This window comes from Neophocaena asiaeorientalis, unplaced genomic scaffold, assembly GCF_003031525.2.
Source record: "Neophocaena asiaeorientalis asiaeorientalis breed wild unplaced genomic scaffold, Neophocaena_asiaeorientalis_V1.1 scaffold399, whole genome shotgun sequence".
Lineage (NCBI taxonomy): Eukaryota > Metazoa > Chordata > Mammalia > Artiodactyla > Phocoenidae > Neophocaena > Neophocaena asiaeorientalis.
This window is the reverse complement of record NW_020173964.1, coordinates 1,846,159-1,867,758: the sequence shown is the minus strand read 5'-3', so window position 1 is coordinate 1,867,758 and position 21,600 is coordinate 1,846,159. Positions and strand designations below refer to the sequence as shown.

The following is a 21,600-nucleotide window of genomic DNA, read 5'->3' as shown; positions in this document are numbered from 1 at the left end:
TTGGTAAATTGAACCAGTCTCTTCCTTTTCTCCTTCGAAAGAAGCTGATGGGGATTAATGAGGTAGAATCTGGAGTACATTTTGTACTTCTCTGAAGAGTACATTTCAGGGAAGGTAGAAGACAGTTAATATCATCGTAGAGAAGTGGAGCTCACATTGCTTACCATGTTAGATGATAGAGTTCCAAGGAGTACTTAACTGTCGGTCAACTGAAAATGAATTGCGGGCACAGCCCCATTTCTACTCACTTCTAAGTCGGATGACGTGTTAGTGCAGGATGATGGAAAGGAAGGCAAACCAAATGTGAGGAGCAGTAGGATGCCAGGATTCGGGGGGACATCTGACTGCCACCTGCTTGCCTCAAAGAAAGCCACTTATTTTTATAATCATTTTTATACGTACCTCTCCAAAAGTGCTTGGCTCTCTGTACGTAATCCGAACAAGATCAGAATGAGGTTCGCAGCAAAACTTCAGAATTCATCTAATCTGGAGCCTCAAGGTAGAATACGGTTCTAGACGTGATCGTCAGGTTTAAAACAGCTTGCTCAAGTCTCTTCAAATCTATATCATAATTCATGTCGATGCAAACACAGAGACATAGAAAGAATGCTTGGTTACTTCATGTATGAAATCCCTTGCTAATTTTATGTAGCATGCTGTCTTTGGTCAATCAGCTTTTAAATTCCAAGGTGACTAGCTTGATTTTTTCTTCTTAGAAGATTTTCCTTATCTTTTCTCCCCTTGTGTTTACTTTTTTTTTTGAGAAGTTTAGATAGGTAACAGTATGTTTAACCTAGAACTTAGTTTCTTGTCACTGTAGGATTAAAAAAGAAACGTTTAATACATGCGTAGTCTGAAAGTGCTTTTATAATCTCTGATTCTGTATTTAAACTCAGAATATAGACAATAGAGTTCAAAATTTGAAAATAATCTTCATCTTTTATCTCTAGGTAGATCTCATCACTTTAGGAATCATTTTAGGAATATCTCCTGTTTCAGAAGCTCATAAAATATCAACGCTTAGTTGATGCCAGGAGTATTATCAGGCATATAAACAGATTGACATACTCATGTCTGAAGCTCATACAATGGGCAGGCACCCTGTGCCGGCAGTACGGCCAATGTCACTTCACTCATCTACTCCCATCTCCATCTAAATTAATATGAAATACAGGAGTTTGCTAAATATTAGTTTACGGTCCCAGTGTTGGTCGTGTCATTTGGAGATGAAGGAACATAATTGAAAAAAAAAAAATATTGGAGCTATTTTCCATTGTCAGATCTTCATAAATGCCCTCGATGAAAAAAATGAAGTTGTATTACCCAGTTTTATTAGAAATGCTATGTTTTGTTGGGTCCGTGTGTTCACAAAGTAGAGAATATTTTCCTACTGTGATTGATGTTGGGGCATTTATGAGGATAGTCTGCTATATTTCATATGTATATGAGGGTGTCATTGTTAAAATGTTCAAAAGAAAATTACGTATGTGATTTATATTTTATTATTTCCTCCTAGGATGTAATTTTTTCAGTACCATGATTCCTGTCATATTGTCAGTGGTGATTTGATGGCTAATATGCCAGAAATAATTAGATTTTAAAAGGTGATGCAGATGTCAAGACAATATAGCTTTCTTGTGAAAAGGCTTAAGCGAGATCATGCATGTTAAATTGTGCAAGTCCCCAATTGCATACATTGTAACAGTTTTCAGGATTACAGGCAGGATGGAAAATGCAGCTCCATGCAGGAAGCCTGGGATGCAGCATATTTCAGAGGCATATCCTTGCTACTGACACCACCTGCAATTTTTGCTAAATGAAACGTGTTTTAGAAAATGCTACTCTTTGGATAAATTCAGACTTCGGTGTATTATCAGTGGGATGATGTTAGATCCCCTCTTTTCTTTTGAGTGGGAAAATTCCTCCTCTCTCTAGAAGGCATCAAGCCCTTTGTTTTAGTCTCCTTGACAGGTTTACATTTTTTTCTTTGGGGAGAAAAAGACACATGCAATATGAACTGCATTTTTTTTTTTAACCTTACAATAATGTTCAATAAAGATTGAACTTTATTGTACAATTTTAAATGACCATTTTAAAATATAAGACAAGGTAATTTGTAGTTTCAGTGTTTGTTCCTGAGCATAGTATCTCCTGGGACTTTAAATGGAATGGAACCTATTTCTGGGTGTCTTTATACTTTTGGGCACTGATGACACTAGTGATCCATCTGTGGTTCACTTGTATGTTACTTTTTTTTTTTTTTTTTTCCAGTACGCGGGCCTCTCACTGTTGTGCCCTCTCCCGTTGCGGAGCACAGGCTCCGGACGCGCAGGCTTAGCGGCCATGGCTCACGGGCCCAGCCGCTCCGCGGCATGTGGGATCTTCCCGGACCGGGGCACGAACCCGTGTCCCCCGCATCGGCAGGCAGACTCTCAACCACTGCGCCACCAGGGAAGCCCCTGTATGTTACTTTAATAAATAATGTTTCTGAAGATTAGACTAATGCTGTAATATCACGGTGTTAGGCAGGGATGAGGATAAGTGTCAACTGTAGCCAGACATTAAACCTGCTCTCAGAGTTAACACTGAAGTCTGCAGCGTGCTCTTCAGCCCCCATGCTTCAGCACATCCCTGGTGTCAGAGCGCTGCTTTCTCACTTGGGAGCACAGTGATGAGGAAGCGACTGCCGGGGAAGCTGAGCTTCGCCCTCAGCCTCTCGCGTGTTCCCGGCAGGGCGAAGGAGGCTTGAAACCAGGCAGGTAGCTGAGTGGCATGTCAAACAGATGCTCAATGAGATGCTAATAGCCTGGAGGAGGGAGGGGAGTTTGGAGTCCTGATTGTGGAGTCAGTAGGGGAGGGACCAGGTGTCCAGAGTGAGGGGCATGGGCTGCTCCTACTTTGAGGACACTGGGACCAGTTTTGCAATTTCCCAGCAGGTGGCCTCCTGCTCTTCCCAGCTTCCCACTGCGAAGCCCATAGTAATATCTTAATTTCACAAACAAGAAACTGAAGCTCAAGAAGGTGAAGGGGCTTTCCCTCAGTTACCTGAGTGCCTGGCTGGTAGAGCCTGCCCTGGGCACTGGCTCTCAGGGCAGGGTACTTTCTTCTAAGGATTCTGGGGAGTCATGACTTCTGGAAAACGGAAGGAAAAGTCAGGGTTGGGACTTCCCCTCCCTTTCAGCTTCTCAGCACTGCCCAGGACAGCTTTGCCCAGAGTCATTTCACCTGGAAGGAAAGAGTGATTTACGGAGTGCCTCCAGTGGTAAATTCCAGAAAACGGAAGAGTATCAGACTAGAGAGTGAAGAGCTGCTAAAAGCCCACAAATTAATGGGGATGTGTAGTACACTGGCTCAACAACTGAAAGGGGGGGCCTTAGTTCTGTGGAATTCACTTGATTGTAAGTAAGTACATGTTATATTTAGAACTGTATAATTTTGGACCCAGAAGGGTGAAGAGTTGTTCCAAGAGTGGAGCCCCTGGAGGCCCAGATGCATTTAAGAAGTAGAGCCACACCCCAGAACTCTTCTCTGGCCGCCCTCTTCCTCTACCCACTCCTGCCCAGGGGCACCTTTCTCCCTTCGGGCCCCAAAGCAGCTGAGACCCGCCTCCTTTTGTCTTTTAGAGACACGTGGCCATGGAATCAGAGATTCCAAATGCTCTTTTCTGGTGTGTTCTGACCATTGACAGCTTAGAATGTGGTAATTTGCCTTTTGAAGCTAAAAAATCTGACACCTTTCATTCACCTTGAAAGCACATTTTCCTTCTTTGTTTAAGCACTAAGAGGCAATAGGTCTGTTAGGAACCCCAGCTGAAGGGTCAGCCGGTCAGGGTTCTTATCTCAGTTCTGCCTTTCCTTAGCTGTGTAATCTTAGGAAGATACTTAACCTCTCTGATGTCAGCTTCCTTCTCTGTATAATGGGGATGATAATATAGCTAATTCATGGAGCTGTTGCAAGAATTCGATGAAATGACTTGTACAAAGTACTTAGAGCAGTGATTGGCATATACTGTGTGCTCAATATATGTTGGCTATTGTTATTTAGAAATAAAACATGGAGGAAAATAAAGTGCTAAAATTAAGAAGGATTTTAAATATAAGCACTGAAATATTTATATGTATTTTGAGCAAATCTCACAGTTACATTGGACACTGGCATTCATTGTTCTCTTTACCACTTAAATTGACACAGGAATAACAATATTCACGATAATAGATGCTTTATATACATTTTCATGAATGACCTGCTTCTTATTTGTAACTTTTTATGACCTTTATGTTACCTTTTAAAAAATACAACATACTCATTGGCCACTGGCATTTATCTGTGAGTGGAAAACATAATCAATGAATGAATGAAGGGATTTATCCACTTGGCCATGTTGGTTTCCCTCATGAATGAACAGAGATGTACAAATCCTTGGTCCGTTGTCTAAAAGTAACAGACAAGATATGGTAGTTAATGCATTTTGTGGGTACTTGTCTATCTTGCTAAGTAGTAATCGCTGCTACAAATACACAAAGCGACCTTAAGGGGAAATCCCACCACAGACTGTGGTCATGGCAGATCTGGAGAGGGAAGCCCCTGCCTCCACCAGGAACTTACCCTCTCACATCCCTCACGTGTCACCTCCGTGGCTTTTGGATAAGTGGTCCAGGAGCCACAGGCTGAGAGCTGCTGGCAGGGAGTGGATTTAGCCTGTGGAGTGTAGTAGGTAAGGTTACGTTTGGAAACGTCCCCCTTCCGTGGTGCTTAAAAAATTCCTCGCGGTGTTCCTCACCGCCATTTCCCAGTGCACATTCAGTTGCTGAAGAGTAGGTGAAATCAGAAGGTGCAGTTACTGTAGTGTGACCAATGTGGATCTAGAGTGGAGCGGTAACTGGTTCTTAAATTTGTGAGAAATATGGGACTGTGTAAATCAGGTGACAAACCTGTATCCTGCCACCAAATGACATTACGTGGACGTCAGTGATCACAAAATCTTATCCTTTCCCTTTGTGAAAATACTTAACAACCAAACGCTTCCCATCCCTCCCCTGATTTTTCTCATTCTGGATCTGGTCTTGTTTTTGTTTCTGTGAGCCATTTATTAATTAATTTTTACAATTAATAAAATTTAAATTTGGCCCTTAGTAGAGTGTCCACAGATGCTGAGTATTCTATGAAGTAAATTATGCCTACGGTAGAGTGTGCATGAGGTGTATCGGTACAAATAATTTTTTTTCAATCAAGTACTGTGAAGCTCCTGGATTTAGATTGCAATGAATGACAAAGCCTACCAGATTTTATCTGAATACACACGTAAAAGCTATACATGTTGAGGTTGGTACTTTGTGAACTGACTCACAGTATTGTGAAAATATTACATGAAGATATAAAATTGCAGGAAAACTGAGTTTATTAATGGAAATTAGACTAACTCCTAATTATTACCTGTGAATAGTGTCATCATTTGAAGTTTTTATTGCATTTTAACACATGGCTTATCTTGATGAGAAAATATATAGCAAAGGGTAAATGTAGCAATTTTTGTTTTACTGTTCCCTCTGCTAAGCCGTTATGGCTTGATGTTACTTTTCAGCAGCCTTTCATTTTTGTCCCAAATGTTTTTGCCTCTGGCTGGTTTTACTTCTTTAAAATGTATGTGTATCCCTTCTCAAAGTGATACATTTTGACAGGTAATCGATATTTTTTCATACCAGGTTTGATGGTGCAATGGTCATAATTCTCATCTGAGACTTAGTTAATGGTTGAATACTGACCTAGATTTTTATCTCAGAATATTCCTTTGTTAAGCAACGTACTTTTCACCCTTAGCCAAGTGCCTTTTTATCACTCCCAGCCACCAAACAGGTCTAGGTGCCAAGTGCCTAAGATGCACAGAACCCACTTATCTGGGATACACATCACCTGACTTTTTGTCACTCTATCCTCGAAATGTCTTCTGATAGCACTTCCAACCAGCTTACTTGGTTGGCCACAGAAAAGATACTTCTGGGCTCTACTTTTTTTTCCCTCCTGGCATCCTATGATCTTTATTTGAAGGGGAAAAGTCTTTTCCCTTTTCTCTAGTGGGAACTTGATGTCCTCCATCAGACCCCACTTTTTCTAGAAGGACAAGCGCAATGAAGATCACAGTCCTCAGATCACAAGCATGTCTAAGGACACCATGCTCGGCTTTTGCTTTTTAAAAGTTCAGCTTCTTGGGTCATGATTTGTTTTTCCTAAATTCAGTTAGGACTTTCTTATGCCTCTGTGGGCAGATAACAGTGACATCTAAGTTGGTAAATATATTCTGAACCCCTGCCAAGGCACTTTGTTGAAGACGGCACTTCACATTCAAGGAGCTGTTTAAGCTCTTCTCTCAGGAGGGTGAATTGAGGGAGAAAGGGCAACAACTGTCATTCCTTTTCTTTTCATTGAAGAGACTGGCCTTCCTTTTGCAGGAAAAGGTTAAAGTACAGGTGGGCCTGTCAAGGATGGGATCTGTTTCCACCAGCTTTGCAGATTCTCCCACAGATAGCACACTGATTCTTCCCTTCCACCCCTAGATTTTCTTTTTTTTCCTTTTTTTGTCCTTGAATTTAAACAAAAATATGTAGTTTTAAAAAATCTTAAAAATCATTTGTGCTAGAATTTGGGGATACATTTTGGTTTGAGCAACAAACAGGTTTGTGCTTTCTCTTTGCTTTTAGAGATGGCATTACTCCTCCACCTGAGAACAAGAACAAAAACTCTCTGGGGTTTTCTTCCTTTAAGTGGTATCAAATGAGCACGCCTAAGTGGAAAAAATACCCTGATACCCTTCTCCGAGGTTGCTTCTGTGAGGGAGGGGTGACATTTCTTCACAGGGTTTCTCTTTGTATGTCTGGAGATGTAGGCAAAGATGGTTTGGGAACATAAAATGCAATCAATTTTCCTCCGTGGTTAGATTCATAAATCCCTGAGCTATTTTTAATGACATAATCTAATCAATTGATGGCAAGCCTAATAGTGTGTTGACAGGCAGAAAGAGACAGAAAGCTAGTGTAATAGCAGGTGGCTGGGTAAGGAACCATTTTTCTCTTCCTTCCTCACCCCCCGTGTTTAGAAATCGCTAGTTATCTGGATTAGGTAAAAAGCAGAAATTACCGATTTAAAAAAAAAAATTATGCCTGCCTTCCTAACTACCTTTCTTTCAAGAAAAAAAGACTTTCTAAGGGATAAAGTGAAGAAGGAGGTAGTTCCGAGACAAACTACAGGTAGCCCTAGTGTCTGCTTCTCAGGACCATACTATGCTCTTAATTTAAGTATCTTTAGAAGAGAAATCAAGGGGGAGTAATTTATTATGAATTGGTAGCATCGTATATTGTTACTCCTGTGCTAGGTCTGTAATGAAAACTTAATATTCATCTCTTGGTTGCTTTGAATCGAAATAAGATGAGGATGAGTGGAGTAAACAAGCTGAAACAGACTGTGAAATTGCACATGATGGGAATCTTTTTTTTTTTTTTTTTAGTTGCTTCTGGACTAGAAATAGGTTACTATTCCAACTAATGATGGCTCTTAGAATTTCTTCTTCCTTTTTACATTTCGGTCCAGTATCAACAGAACGAAGTTGTTATCACAAGGGAAATTAAAATCTAAACTGTATCTTTGGGCTAGGAATCCACCGGCAAGGTATTTATGTAAATGAACTGGCTTTCACACTGGGAGGGGTAAGGTGTTCCACCCGCTGTGGCTGGAGAGCAGCCGCCCTGAGCCCTCCGTTTTCAGGTCTTCCGGCAGCGTGTGTGTTCTGCAACATTTCCTTTACTTTGATGCCATCAGAAAAGATGAGCGCCAGGCATGGTGGTGCTGCTTGGCTGGCCAGCTGTGCCCTAGTTTCTCACCATCCCAATCAGCAGCTGCCTTTTACAGAGGTTTCTGTCACCGCTGATTTACTTAGCCACTTTGACCTTATAGTTGCTTCCGAAGGGGCTTGACCCGAGGCCACTGCCGAAAGCCATCTTCTGGTCACCTGGAATGCCAGGGCCAGTATTTTGAAGGAGAAGAAAAAACAGGGCTCCCACAATTTCCTATCTACTAGCGAGAGGCTCCTCCGCCTGGATGGATGCATTAGGCGTCTGAGCCCACTTGCTGCGCTCTCCCACCGAACTGCAAGCATCCGTGATCCCTGAAGTTGCTGGAGTGAATAACTAAGCGGGACCAGCTGACCCCGGGCTCCAATCAGCTAGAGCGTGATGTAAGTGTTTAGCAGCTGCTGGGCTCTGAATTAGCGTGCTGAAGTAGAGGTAGTACAGCATGGCTAGACTGTTGTGAGAGGCTCAGAGAAAGCGGAGGGGGAGATGGATGAGTCCAGCATTCTAAGACGAAGAGGGCTCCAGGTAGGAGATCCTTCCATTCTTGAAATGTAGGGTTGCCAGTGGCCAGCCGTGGAGGATTTCAAAGTTCCCTTTTCATTCCTTTACTGGGCACAAATACGTGCACAGTTCTTAGCAACGTGAATACGCTAAGTCTCTAGTTACAGAGCTAAGTGACCCATCACAGGGTTCAACGAGAAAGGCTCTTTTGTCAGAGACAATAGATAGGACTTTTAGTTTGAGACTTTGTTGGTTGTTTATTTTTTTCTGCTGGTTGTTTAAGAATAGTTAAATCGTGGCTGGCAGTGACATCTGATGAGCCAGTTGGGCATTCTGTCAGAAGTCTGGGAAGTCTGTCAAGGGTAGCAACTCTGTTCAGTTCTGGGAACACGGGACTCAGTTTTGTGTCGGGCTCCGCAGCATCTATCTGATCGCCTTGCAGATGTGTGCAGCTGCTGGGAGGTTTCCTCCTGTCAGTGAGATGAAAGTTTCTGCTGGCAGCTCAATCAGAGTTCCCTGTAATTTGTTTATGTTGAGATGAGGAAAGATATGTGTCTTACTGCCTTGCTTTTTGTGCCCAAATTTCTCTAATTTAATTACTGTGACTTCAGTATACAAATGTATTCCAAGTTAAAACTTGGCAGATCAGAAAACTTGGAAAAAACATCTGCTTGGCCGTTTGTAAGTCTCAGGAAGCCAAAATGTGAGTATGTTCAAAATTAGTACGTTTAACTCCTTGATAACTCTTTTTTCCTGTGTGTAAGTGGTAGTTTTCTCTGTGAAAGACTCTAATCATTAGCCATTGTTAAACTCTCATTCATTATTTTTGAGATTAAAAAAAAAGTGCTTGGGAAGACCGAATATACGGCACATGTAGAAATGTTTCAGATACTCCTTAATTGTCTTTGACTCACAGCTGGGCTAGCTGTCTGCTTTTTGTTTTAAATGTCAATTACTAATATTATTCATATTATTCTAATATTATAGATAAACTAAAGGATTATTTGTAGGTAAACAAGAGAGGGATTAAAAAAGTTGGGGTTAAATGTCATCTATTGTTCCAAACCTAAGTAAACAGACTGACTCTAATGATTTTCAGTGTGGTCATTGTTTTGAATGTACAGTGTGGTTAGTCACTGCTGTGGATTTCCTTTTCTTTGTTTTCATCACATCTATGAAGTTCTGGTAATGCACAGCTGTTTGTGTGGGTCCACGTCCTCTCTGGGGTCGCTGGTTAAATATGGAAAGGCTCTTTGTTAAAAAGATGATAAACTCTATTAAACTCCTAATGGTTCAGATTATTACTATGTTGATGGCAATTCTGCTGAGAGTTTTCTCTTTCCTTTAATTCATTTTAGATAATTTAAAATGTGTTTTTGTTAAGAAGCTCTTTTTTGTGGTTTATTTCTGTAATACATATCATCACAACTTCAGAGGACATGATTGAGATATAGGGTGCTTTTGAGGGGTATAGATTTCATAGAACTTTTAATTTTAGAAATAAAGAAATCATTATTGTGGCTATTTAAAATAAGCTATTTTCTAAGATTTGCAACAAAACAAAGGAAACATTGCTAGTTAATATAGTACTTAGACTGTTAGATCTTCATTGTACTTAACCTACTTTTACTGCACCTGCCATATTCTACTATATAATAGATAAAGAATGTCTGCTTTCTACTGTAAATGAAATAAAACTCTCCACATTGTGAGAAATAGCAACATAACAGTGCATAAAAGTTCTGCCACCTCATAGTTACTTTATTTTGGCTTAAACAAAGCCTATTATTCTTTTACTCCCATTATATCCAATATTTTTTTAAAAAGGCATTGCACATACAGAGTAACTGTTTTCAGAAATTCCAATATTAGGAAACTACTTACAAAATACAAGGTGTAAGTATACATTTGTATTACAAATGATGTCACTGTAGAGTTCTTAAGAACAACGCCACCTAGTGAATTTAGAAATTAAGTTAGTTTACAAATACATACTACTGTATATGAAACATTTCAACATGTAAATGAGGCATACCTGTAGTGAACCTAGGCTGAAACTTACACTTTTGTATGACTGATTCTGACTGTGTTGCTAGGTAATCTTGAGCAACTCACATACCCTCTTGGTGTCTGTTTATTCTTCTGTAAAATGCATGCTGTAATGTGACTTTTGAGTATACTACATGGGAGATAGACATAACTGAATTTTTTAAAGTTAAAGGCCATGTAATAAATACGCTAGAATATAGAAGGTCCTCAATAAGTATTATGTTGTTGAAAGCAAAGATGATTTCTGTTCTTTATAACATGCCATATCATTACCAGTCAGATGAAATAGTTATGTTTTTATTCCATATTTGTTGTTTGAATTTAATTTTAAGTTAGAAGAATCACCAATAAAGACAGCATTATTTACAGGGGTCATTATGACAGAATATATTATCTAATAATAAGAGTCTATTGGCCTGTTACACTGAATAGATGCTTAGTGTTAGATGCTTAGAATTGGAACAGATCCGTATTTTTTTTTGTTTTTTTTTTTTTTGCGTTACGCGGGCCTCTCACTGTTGTGGCCTCTCCCGTTGCGGAGCACAGGCTCCGGACACGCAGGCTCAGCGGCCATGGCTCACGGGCCCAACCGCTCCACGGCATGTGGGATCTTCCTGGACCGGGGCACGAACCCGCGTCCCCTGCATCGGCAGGCGGACTCAACCACTGCACCACCAGGGAAGCCCAGATCCGTTTTTTAAATAACTTAAAGCCTTGTGTCAAAAATATGGAGCATACGAATATTATAATTCTCTAAAATTTAATTTTGCCATAATTCAGAATGTGTTTAGTATAGAATAATGCAGTGTGTGTTTAGAACTTATTTTTAGAATTTCAGTACCTCTAGCTCTTAAAACACAGGCTACTAGTGGTGTTTTTAAAATTTGGACTTTGAAAAATGATTTTTAGTCAGAACATATTCTCAAGGCATGACTACCTCATAAAATTGCAACACAAGTTAGTTGTTCATCTTAAGTGACTGCACGTTTCCATCTTTTCTGTGGACTGTATTAATATTTCCAGTACTACTGATAGCACTTCAACCACTGCCTTTGAAATGAGAATGAGAGAAAGAGGTCCCAATGGCTTCCCCTGTTAGAATCTGGAAAACTTTTCAGATTGCATCTCCAAACATGGGAAATTCTGACGGATGGATGGGCTTGGGCAGACTTTGGACTTGGGGCAATTTGAATTTCTAGACAGGCCTAATTCGTCAAAGGATAACTGGCTCCTTTCGGGCCTAATATCCCTTAAACAGGGGTCATATTTTTTAACTGTCAGGGAAATTAATTGTTTCAGTGATTTCCGTTATGTGTTTCCCTTTTATTTGTTTTAATGAAAGTGTCCCTATCCCTAATGTGATAGATCCCAAGGCTGGAGAAAAATGAACAACAGGCATCATTAAAGCAGGAAGAAGGCACTAAAAGAGGGAGGGGCATCTCAGAGAGGCCTCCTATGATTCCTTTCCTGCCATTCTCTTGTGCTTTCCTTTGCTTGGTAGCATCTTCTGTTGATTTCTCCCCTCTCCAATTAAATATTACCATTTTAGTCCACTGTCACATGCAGCTGGAATGTTAAAAAAAATTTTTTTTCAGATATGATGAGGTTACCAACTAAATATTTATAATTTAGATTTCTAGATTGGTGTTTAGGTTTTTGTTTTGTTTGCTTCTCTTTCCCCTATACCTGATCTCATCCCCCAACCTTATTTGAAACAACAACAAAAACCTAACATTCTTACCTTGGCCTAGGCTCTGATTTTCCCCTGGCCTTGGTCTGGAATTTAGTTTTAGAAAACAGAGAAGCAGGTGGACTCTTACATTCTGAACTGGGTGTCAGCAGTGCTTGGATGTAGGTTATTCCAGTCCCAATGTCTCGGTGTTTCTTCTGTGTTAACTTTAATGTGCTTGTGGATGTGTTTACACTCACCTGAGCTTAATAGCAGGATCATTACGTGGGAGTGTTACCCTGGTTCCTACCATCTGAGGACTCTGGGTGGTTACAGGAAAGAGGTCTAGTTAGAGGATTATAATAGAAATACTTACGATAATTACACTTTGGGATAAGGTACTTTTGATCTCCAGAGGTTCCAGAAAGGCACAGAGATGACTTTGGGACAGAAAGAATCAAAATGGTACATGAACTTTTGGTAGTGATGAGTACCTAATCAATGAGACCAGTTGTGGTCATATCCAAGTGGTGTTTCTTATCCATTGAAGGAGTTGAATTTCTGCCTCTGAAATAGAGATAGAATACTGTAGTTTTAGTTTCCTGATCCACAAAGGGGTAAGGATGGGGTGCCCTTAAAATCTTATGTTCACTCAAATTTCTATTTTCTACTCTAAGAATTGTTTTCATAACAAACTTTTTTTAAAAACAACGTCAAATAAACAAGTTTGCGTACTAGCTCTTCTTTTGCACCTTCTCATTCTCTGGTACAGCTGTTAATAAACCAGAAAATTGTCACCTCTGTATATCGGTCAAGGCAATACCTATTCTCCAGGTCATCCCTTTTCCCACCTTTGACTTCTCCGTCTCATGCCTGCAGTCACCAACCCCTGTCAGTTCTACATTAAAAATACTTCTAGAGTCTAGGCAGCCTCTTTCACACCTAAATTTCTGTATTGTATGGTACCCCTGGGTCCAGGTCCTTCTCCATTCCATCCTGCTTGTCTCTGTAGATCCCCACATCAATCCCTGGTTTAAAATCCCCACATGGCTTTGCATCATCTGCTCGAGGTTAGAGTAAAAACGCACCTGACTCTCTCTGATTTAGCTCAGTCTACTTTTCTGGTCTCATTTCCAACTCTTTGCCTTCCAAAACCCCGTTCCATCACCCCCTCTCCAGACTTGATGTATCCCCTTTACCTACAATATCCTTTCCTTATTTTCTCCAATTCTCCCTGCTCATTAGGGACCAAAGTAAACTATAATTCTTTCCTGAAATTTTCCATAATTACTATGTTCCATTCTGAATTTTATAATAGTCATTGTCTATTTTACTTACTTGCACACCTAATCCTATTGCGTGATACATTATTTTAAAATTATTTCATTTGAGTGTCTTGTAATGAAACTGCAAACGCATTGAGGATCAGTGTCCAGTGACAATGAGTAGCTCTGTAACTTTAGACGCGTTTCTTAACCACTCTGATCTCTGTGTCCACAGCTGTAAAATGGAGATAATACATGCTTAAAGATTGAAAGCAGTTGTAAACGTTTAGCACAGCCTCTGGCGTGTAGTACTTACTCAGTTAACCTTAGTTCACTGCCCTCTGGATCGGCACAGAGCCTTGCATAGTGTGATTTTAAATAATTAAATGTGGAGGGCTTCCCTGGTGGCTCAGTGGTTGAGAGTCCGCCTGCCGATGCAGGGGACGCGGGTTCGTGCCCTGGTCCGGGAAGATCCCACATGCCGCGGAGCAGCTGGGCCCGTGAGCCGTGGCCGCTGAGCCTGTGCGTCCGGAGCCTGTGCTCCGCAACGGGAGAGGCCACAACAGTGAGAGGCCCGCGTAACGCAAAAAAAAAAAAAAAAAAAAAAAAATGTGGGGATCAGGTGGGGCTTAGGCAGTAAAAGGATGGTGAGCATGAATTGGATAATTTGAGGGGAGTTTATAAAAGGGATGCTTTAAAAGGTGTGGGCAGGGTATAGGGATAGTTTAAGGGGCTGGAAGCCACAGGGAGCCATTACCTTCACTAGGCCTGAAGGAGCGAGGGAGGGAGCAGTTACAGAACCTGGAGATGGAGAAGGCAGGTGACAGGTACCGTAGGTGAGGGACGCAGGCCGAAGTGACTCTGCAGGGAGGTGGACGGGGACATCTCAGCCTTATTTTTCTCCCTCCTTCTGCACTCTTTCTGGTGCTCCCTGTTAGCGAAACCCAACAGAAACCAGAGGGGCACAGGAGCCCCAGCTGTGCGTGGTCCATGCATCCAAACACCAAGGCCCAGTATAGGGTGGAGAGTAGATCTGGATGGGCAGTGGAAGTACATGCAGCATGCTTATAGCAAGCATGTGTTTTCCTGCCCCTTGCTCTTAGCAGTTGCCAGCCAAAGACAGTGTTCAACTTTCATAGGCACAGATCTCTGGGGCCTGAACCGAATTCAAGCATTTGAACAGATTCAGAGCTGCTTTTTTTGAAAAGTCATGGCCCCCAACCGTTTCCGACTTTTGTGTAATGATGTCTTTCCAACCAGGCTCTTAATCCTCCTGGGAAAATATTAGTCCTTCCCCTTCCACTGAAGCACGTGGATCAGTCATGCAGCATGCCTGCACTTCTGGTCCTGCAAACAATCTCAATTTTGAATCGCTCTGCTCTGCAGACCCTGGCTGAGAAGTGACGGCTGAGAGCAATAGCCCAAGAGACCTCTTACCATTCATCTCTAGGATTCCCTGAGCTCCGCCCTCCGGCAGGTCCTATCACACGTAGCCTGTCCATCCAAATTACAACTTGACATTATGTCCTTGGCTTTTATTGAGGGTTCTAAAAGAAATGGCTCTGAGTGAACATCTTTGCACTTTTTATAAAACTCCCCTTGAAGCCTTATCCATTATGTGGTGCATTGTCTCGTATTCTGTATTACGCCCACATGATAAATTTGCTTCGAGTTCAGTACTCAAAAAGTTTCTTCCTCTCTAGGTGAACAAGTTTGCTTCTTTTAATCAGATAATGAGAGCTGGCTTGGTCTTCATTTTTGTCTTAGCTGATCAAGACAGGGTTTCATACTCAGTTGCAATAGTTTGTAGATAAAATGAGCCACCACTTCTTCACTGTTTAGCTCTTAGTTCCTTCTTTTTAAGAATTGTGTGGTTTCATTTATCATAGCTTTTGAAAGTCTTAAGTTGCCTGAATAGATTTCTCAAAGTAGGTAAGACCTAAAAATTTAATAACGTTGCATTTGAAACACAGTGAATAATGTCAGAAGACAAGAAAAAAAGACTGAAAGACCAAATAATCAATAAACTAGATAAAATACAAAAATCAAGAATTACATGAACTTACAAAGATCAATATGCAAGCAGGGATCAATAATTTTATTGTTGGCACCAGAGTCTAATGAAATCAAATAGGGTATTGGAATTTATTTGAAACTTACATTTTAAATAAATTATGAGTAACAATAGATTTTTATTATTTTTTATAAAATCATCTATTTTTTAAAATTAAAAAAAATTTTTTTGGCTGCGTGGTGCAGCATGTGGGATCTTAGTTTCCTGACCAGAGATCAAACCCTCTCCCCCTGGCGTGGAAATGTGGAGTCTTAACCATTCGACCACCGGGGAAGTCCCATGATAGATTTTTAAAGTGTCCTAGAAATCATACATTTGTCTTGGAAGCAACCAAAAGCATGGAGATTGGCATCCAACTTGTGAAACACACATGTTAGAAGACACTATTGCCATTAAAATCATGCTTCTGACAAATATTTGATGATATGGGCAAAAGCTTGACAGTAATGGCAAGGAAAAGAACAGGTTACTAATCTGTGTACATAATGTATGTACAATTCTATAAAAATGTGTGTGTGTGTGCGCGCATGTAGGATAGCCCTGTGGGATGGAAGGAAAGAGCCTGTGTGGGTTTTGGAGTAATTAAGACCATCTTTGCCACTAAGCTGTATGGGGTTGCCCAGGCTGGTTAATTCCTCACTGGTAAAATACACTTATTTGCAGAATTACTGAGAATGAATCAAAGTGCGGTGTGAAAAGGCTAAAAAATATCCATCATATCTAATATTTATTAAGGACCTATTTTCTTTTTCTTCATTATCATCATCTAAACTAATAGCAAGAAACTGCACTAAAATGTTAATTTAGTATATCTTGATGGTGGCACCATAAGAATTTTTTCCTTGAACTCTTCTATAGTAAGCATGTATTACTTTTTCTTTTTTTTTTTTTTGCAGTACGCGGGCCTCTCACTGTTGTGGCCTCTCCCGTTGCGGAGCACAGGCTCCGGACAATTTTTAATTTTTTTGTTTCATTGTCTAAGAAAAGAAAACTTTATACCACTCAGTACCATCAATGAAAGGCTCTTAAAGCTGTTTTTTATCTTGTGCATCATTTTGGCATCGAGGAAGGTAAATCAGTTCCATGGGATGCCTCACTCCAGACCTTAGGCCAGCAGTTCAATGAGGCTGCCCTTTTGAATCACCTGGAGAGCTCTCTAAAGCCTAGGACCTCGAAGCAATCCACGTCAGTCTCTGGGTGGTGTGTAGCCAGGCTTGAGACCCACTGCTCCTAGGGGGATCACGTGTCCAAGGAACACCTAAGTCATGGCACATACCACTTCTGTATCCCCAAATGTAAGGTTTGACAACCTGTAACAGGTGTGTTAAACAGCTTTGCCTTCTTTCTTCCAGTGAGACTGGGTTTTATTTTTATGGAGAGGTGCATGAAGGGGATGTATACCCATTGCATTTGTTTCTTGACTCCCCTAATAATGGCAAAGGTAGTAATGCGAGAGCTCAAACCATTAACTAACCCACCTTGGGGAACTGTTCTTACAGTGGTGTGGCTGGAGGGAGCCCTAGACCTTTACCCCAAAAGGACCCAGGGCACTGGCAGTGTCCAGGTGCCGTTTTACATTTTTTAAATCGCTGGCACCCATGGTTTGCCTTACGAAACTACCTCCAGGGCGTGGTAAGACAGTTGCTTTGCGCCTTGAAACGTTCTAATGTTAAAGACAACAAACACCTGTGATTTGGAACCCTTATCATAGATACTCTTCAGTAAGGTACATGCTTGAGTTCTCAAAACACTTGCAATTTTACTTAGATTGTGTTTTGATTCAGGCAGTCACGAAAAAAAACCCTCCATTCTCTGCCTTTCTTTCAATTAATGTATAATAATAATAAATAATAGCAGCAGCAGTATATATTGAACAGGTTTGTGTCAGAGGACTGAGTGTTGTGTCTTAAATCTACACTCTTGCACTTTTATCCCAGGCTCTAGCAGTCCAGAAATGAGTGGAGTCTGGTACTGACCTGTGAGGGGTTTATAGTGTGGTCGGGGAGACAGCAGTTTCTGCAACAGCAAGTACCGTAACCCCCGTCGGTCACAATGCACGGGCACTGGAGGTGGCTGGTGCCCCGCTGTGCTGTAGGAGGCTGGGAAGGCTTTGTGGAGATGGGGCTATTTCTGCCAGATGATGCTGGATGAACAAGTTCTGACTAGGCGAGAAGGGTGGGGACACAGCTGCATGTGCAAAGGTGTGGTGGCCACACAGGGTGTGTCCTTTTCAAGGTGCTGCAAACAGTGCATGTGGGAAGCAGGAAGTGATGAGCAGGTCCCAAGGATACTGCCATATTGAAGGGTTTGGACTTTAAACAGTAGGAAGCCACTGAAAGATTTCACTTAGGGCACAGAAATACTTTACCGACTGTCAACCGCTAATGAATAATGCCTGGGAAGAGGACAAGAACAGCTAGGAGGTTAGAAATGGGGAGGTAAGAGATGCTGCTGCTGGACTGAGATGTTCGCAGTGGAAGTAGAGAAAAGGCAACTGTAGGTACCATTAATAGGACTTGATGACCTGTTGGGATGGTTGAGAAAAGAAATGGAAGGAGCTGGAGGTGACTCCCAGGTTTCAGGCATAACAAGAAACAAATGAGAGCAAGAAATAAAAATAACGTGGATGGCGAGGTGATTAGTTGGTTCCGTGCATCTTGAGTTTGCAGCACCTGTGGAAGCTTTCAGATGGAGATGCTCAGTAAGCAGCTGGATGTATGGGCTGAAACTTCCAAAGAGAGGTCAAGTCTGGATATAGATTCTGAATTCATCCCCTTTAAATAATTTATTGAACTAGACTGTGAATAAAGAGAGAACACAATTTCTCTCAAAGTAATAGATTTCCATTAGAATAGTTTTCAAGGATTACCGATGGACCTTGAGTCTGTCATACAGAGTGAAGTCAGTCAGAAAGAGAAAAACAAATACCGTATGCTAACACATATATATGGAATCTAAAAAAAAAAAAAAGGTTCTGAAGAACCTAGGGGCAGGACAGGAATAAAGACGCAGATGTAGAGAATGGACTTGAGGACACGGGGAGGGGAAAGGGTAAGCTGGGACAAAGTGGGAGAGTAGCATTGACATATATACACTACCAAATGTAAAATAGGTAGCTAGTGGGAAGCAGCCGCATAGCACAGGGAGATCAGCTGGGTGCTTTGTGACCACCTAGAGGGGTGGGATAGGGAGGGTGGGAGGGAGGGAGACGCAAGAGGGAGGGGACATGGGGATATATGTATATGTATAGCTGATTCACTTTGTTATACAGCAGAAACTAACACAACGTTGTAAAAGCAATTATACTCCCATAAAGATGTTAAAAAATAACAAAAAAAAGAATTACCATAATGTGTATTTTAACACTTATTTTGCAGGACTGGTTAAAATTACATAGAGAGCAAAGTAGTTTTATGGTTTAGTGTCAGGCCTTGAAAATAATGTATCCAATTTTGAAGGGGTGTGTGTGTGTATTTCTGCAAATTGCTTCCAACTTTGACAACTTGCCTACAAGTTTCATTCCAATATAGTTTTGAGAAGGCAAAATGAAATATCTCAAACTAGAGGCTGTAATGGAAAAAGGAATTCATTCTTAAATGAAGATGATGAGGTTGGTGCCATATTGGTTGAAACAGTGAGTGAATTTAAAACCTGAGTGAGATTACATCAAATCCAGGCAAGATTTTTGTTCCATTTGAGTGGAATATCCGTAATTGAAGATAGGGGCTTCGACCAAGAAAGACACATGGCATATGTACAATTTTATCAATTTTCTGATACAGTGGTTTCAATTTGTGTATGTATACACAAAGGCATTAAATCACATTGATTACTGAACTTTTTTTTTTTTTTTCATTTTGGCAACAAATGAAGATCCAAGCTTAACTCTATTAGCTGCAGCATTTTATGAGTTCCTGCCTAGTAATTTAGTATGTTGAGGACATGGAAACTCTCAGGAAAGTGGTGGGGAGTTAGAGGTAGAATAGAATGTATTACAGTGAGCTAGAAATGATTGTAGAAAACGTTAAGTATTTTTTAATGGATTTTTTTTTTTTTTTAGCTTAGTGCTCAAAGTTAGTGAGATAACAGCTAGGTCTAGAAATATTTCATTTTATAAGATCTTCATCATAGTGATATTTTTCATTATGAGATACTGACAGTTTTATATTTTCTAATTGCCTCTTGTCTCAATTTTAGCATTGTCATGAAGGTGAAGATGGAATAATACATTGATTTGACTATTTACCCTTTTCCATTAAAACTTTATTCCAAATATAAATTGTTGGGTTCATAGATTCATTTTCCATTAACTGTTTAGCAATCCAAACCAAAAGGCATTATGATAAATACAAATTGAATTTGGATTGTGTGATAGATTCAGTTATGCTCTTAATTTTTCGCTTCTCTGGAATAGAAGGATACATTTACTCCCTTGCCCAGGGAGTGGCCTCATGGCCGGCAGGGATACTTTCCCCCACTTGACTTTGGGCTCCGCTACGTGTCTTACTGAGCTGTTAGTGAATGTGTCACAAGCAGAGGCTTTTGAAATATGCTTGTGTGGTTGGCCTTGCCATCCTGCCCTTTGGTGATCTGCCATGAGAGGAGCACGCCCTGGGTAGTCCCTGCCCCTTTAGCCTGGGTCCCAGAATAAACTCTGGTGGAGCTGACCTATATAATCCTGCAGCCAGAAGCCAAGCCCAACAGACCCATAGTCTCTACGTGCAGACCTGCAGATGGTCTTTGTTGTTAGTCACTAGTTGTGTGGTGGGTTGTTACCCAGCACTGCAGTGACAAAGATGACTCTTACAGAGGGCAAGCCTGTGTTGTGTGGTTAAGAGCAGAGGCATTGAAGCTTTTAGTTCTGTTTGAATGTTGATCCACCACCTGCTGGCTTTACTCTCCTGGGCTCTCTTCTGCATTTTAGGTTTGTCATCAGTAAAATAAGAAAATCACTTACCTCCCAGGAATATTCTAGAAATAAGATGTATGCATGTCAATTACTTTGAACAGTGTCAAGCAGATAGTAAGTGTCCGTGTTTCTAGACAATTGAGCCTTCCTTCTCCTCTGTTTGCCTTTTGCTCCGTGTGGCTTTGCCACATCCTAGCTGTGTGACTCTGGGGCAGGTTAAAGTTTTTCTGAGGCTTAGTTTCCTTTTCTATCACATGCACATACTAACACTTACCTGGCAGGATTATTATGAGGACTACAGCAAAGGTAGGCAAATATCTTAGTCAGTTGAGGCTGCTCTAACAAAGCAACAGACAGGGGGAGGCTTAAACAGTGGACATGTGTTTCTCACAGCTCTGGAAGCTGGGAGTCCAAGGTCAGGCTGTCATGGATTCCATATCTGATGAGAGCCCTCATCCTGGTGGAGAGATCCCATGTCTCTTCCTCTTTTTATAAAGGCATTAATCCCATCATGAGGGCCCCACCATCATGACCTAGTCTCACCCTAATTGTTTCCCAAATATCCACCTCCAAATACAATCATATTAGGGCTTCAGCATTCAACATATGAATTTGTGTGGGGTGTGGGTCGGAGGACACAAACAATCAGCCCGTAGCAGGAACCATGGCTAGGCGAGTCAGTACTTAGTAAAAGTAGCTTTTCAGAAAATAAAGGAACCAAAGTGCTGCAATTCGAAAGACATATATTGATAACATCGTTCACGTATGTAATACCTGTGTATTATACTTTTGCTCTTGTGGGCATTAAAAAAATAACTCCTTTGAAATAAGGAGATTTATAAAGGGCAAGGAGTAGCTAATGTGGAGTCAGTAAAGGCTTTTGATGGGCGGCCTGAAAAATGCTAATTAGAAGAGACAGCATTAGAGTGCATGGATGGGGGTGGAATGTGGAATGACAGGGGGGTTCGTTTATATTAATCAGTGTAGCAGAACTGGCATCCAAAATGCCTTTGTTTTAAATGGACGAAATTTGCTAAACTTAACTTTTTGCCTGCTGGAAACCGTTCTGATGTGTTGGCTCTCAGTTTTCTGATACTTGCCTGTTTTTTCCTCTTGCTGGGCACGGCCGTGTCTATTTCATTTCCGTGTGTGTGTTCTCTGACCACAACAGCATTAGCTCCTGGCATCCTATGCTTCTTACCCAGAATTTGTTCCATAGAAAACCTGTGTCCTCAACACACTTGCTCTGAATCTATTTTGATCTGTATCAGCTGGAATAAGTTTTGAGCTGC

The 21,600-nt window shown here is 41.0% G+C and overlaps 1 protein-coding gene across 3 annotated transcripts in view; it reads left to right on the top strand.

Annotated features, from left to right (window-relative positions):
- MAST4 (microtubule associated serine/threonine kinase family member 4) overlaps positions 1 to 21,600 on the top strand; it is a 550,485-nt gene that overhangs the window by 219,695 nt on the left and 309,190 nt on the right. The window contains exon 1 of one of the 3 annotated variants that reach the window (XM_024753083.1): positions 8,210 to 8,224. The exons of 1 other annotated variant lie outside the window; for it this stretch is intronic. Coding sequence is in view for 1 of the 2 variants with exons in the window: in XM_024753082.1 (XP_024608850.1) it covers positions 8,328 to 8,366 (39 nt within the window). In the remaining variant the exon portion in view is untranslated. Of the gene's footprint in view, positions 1 to 8,209; positions 8,225 to 8,293; positions 8,367 to 21,600 lie in introns of those variants that run through there. One more of the 3 variants, XM_024753082.1, reaches the window with a different exon arrangement.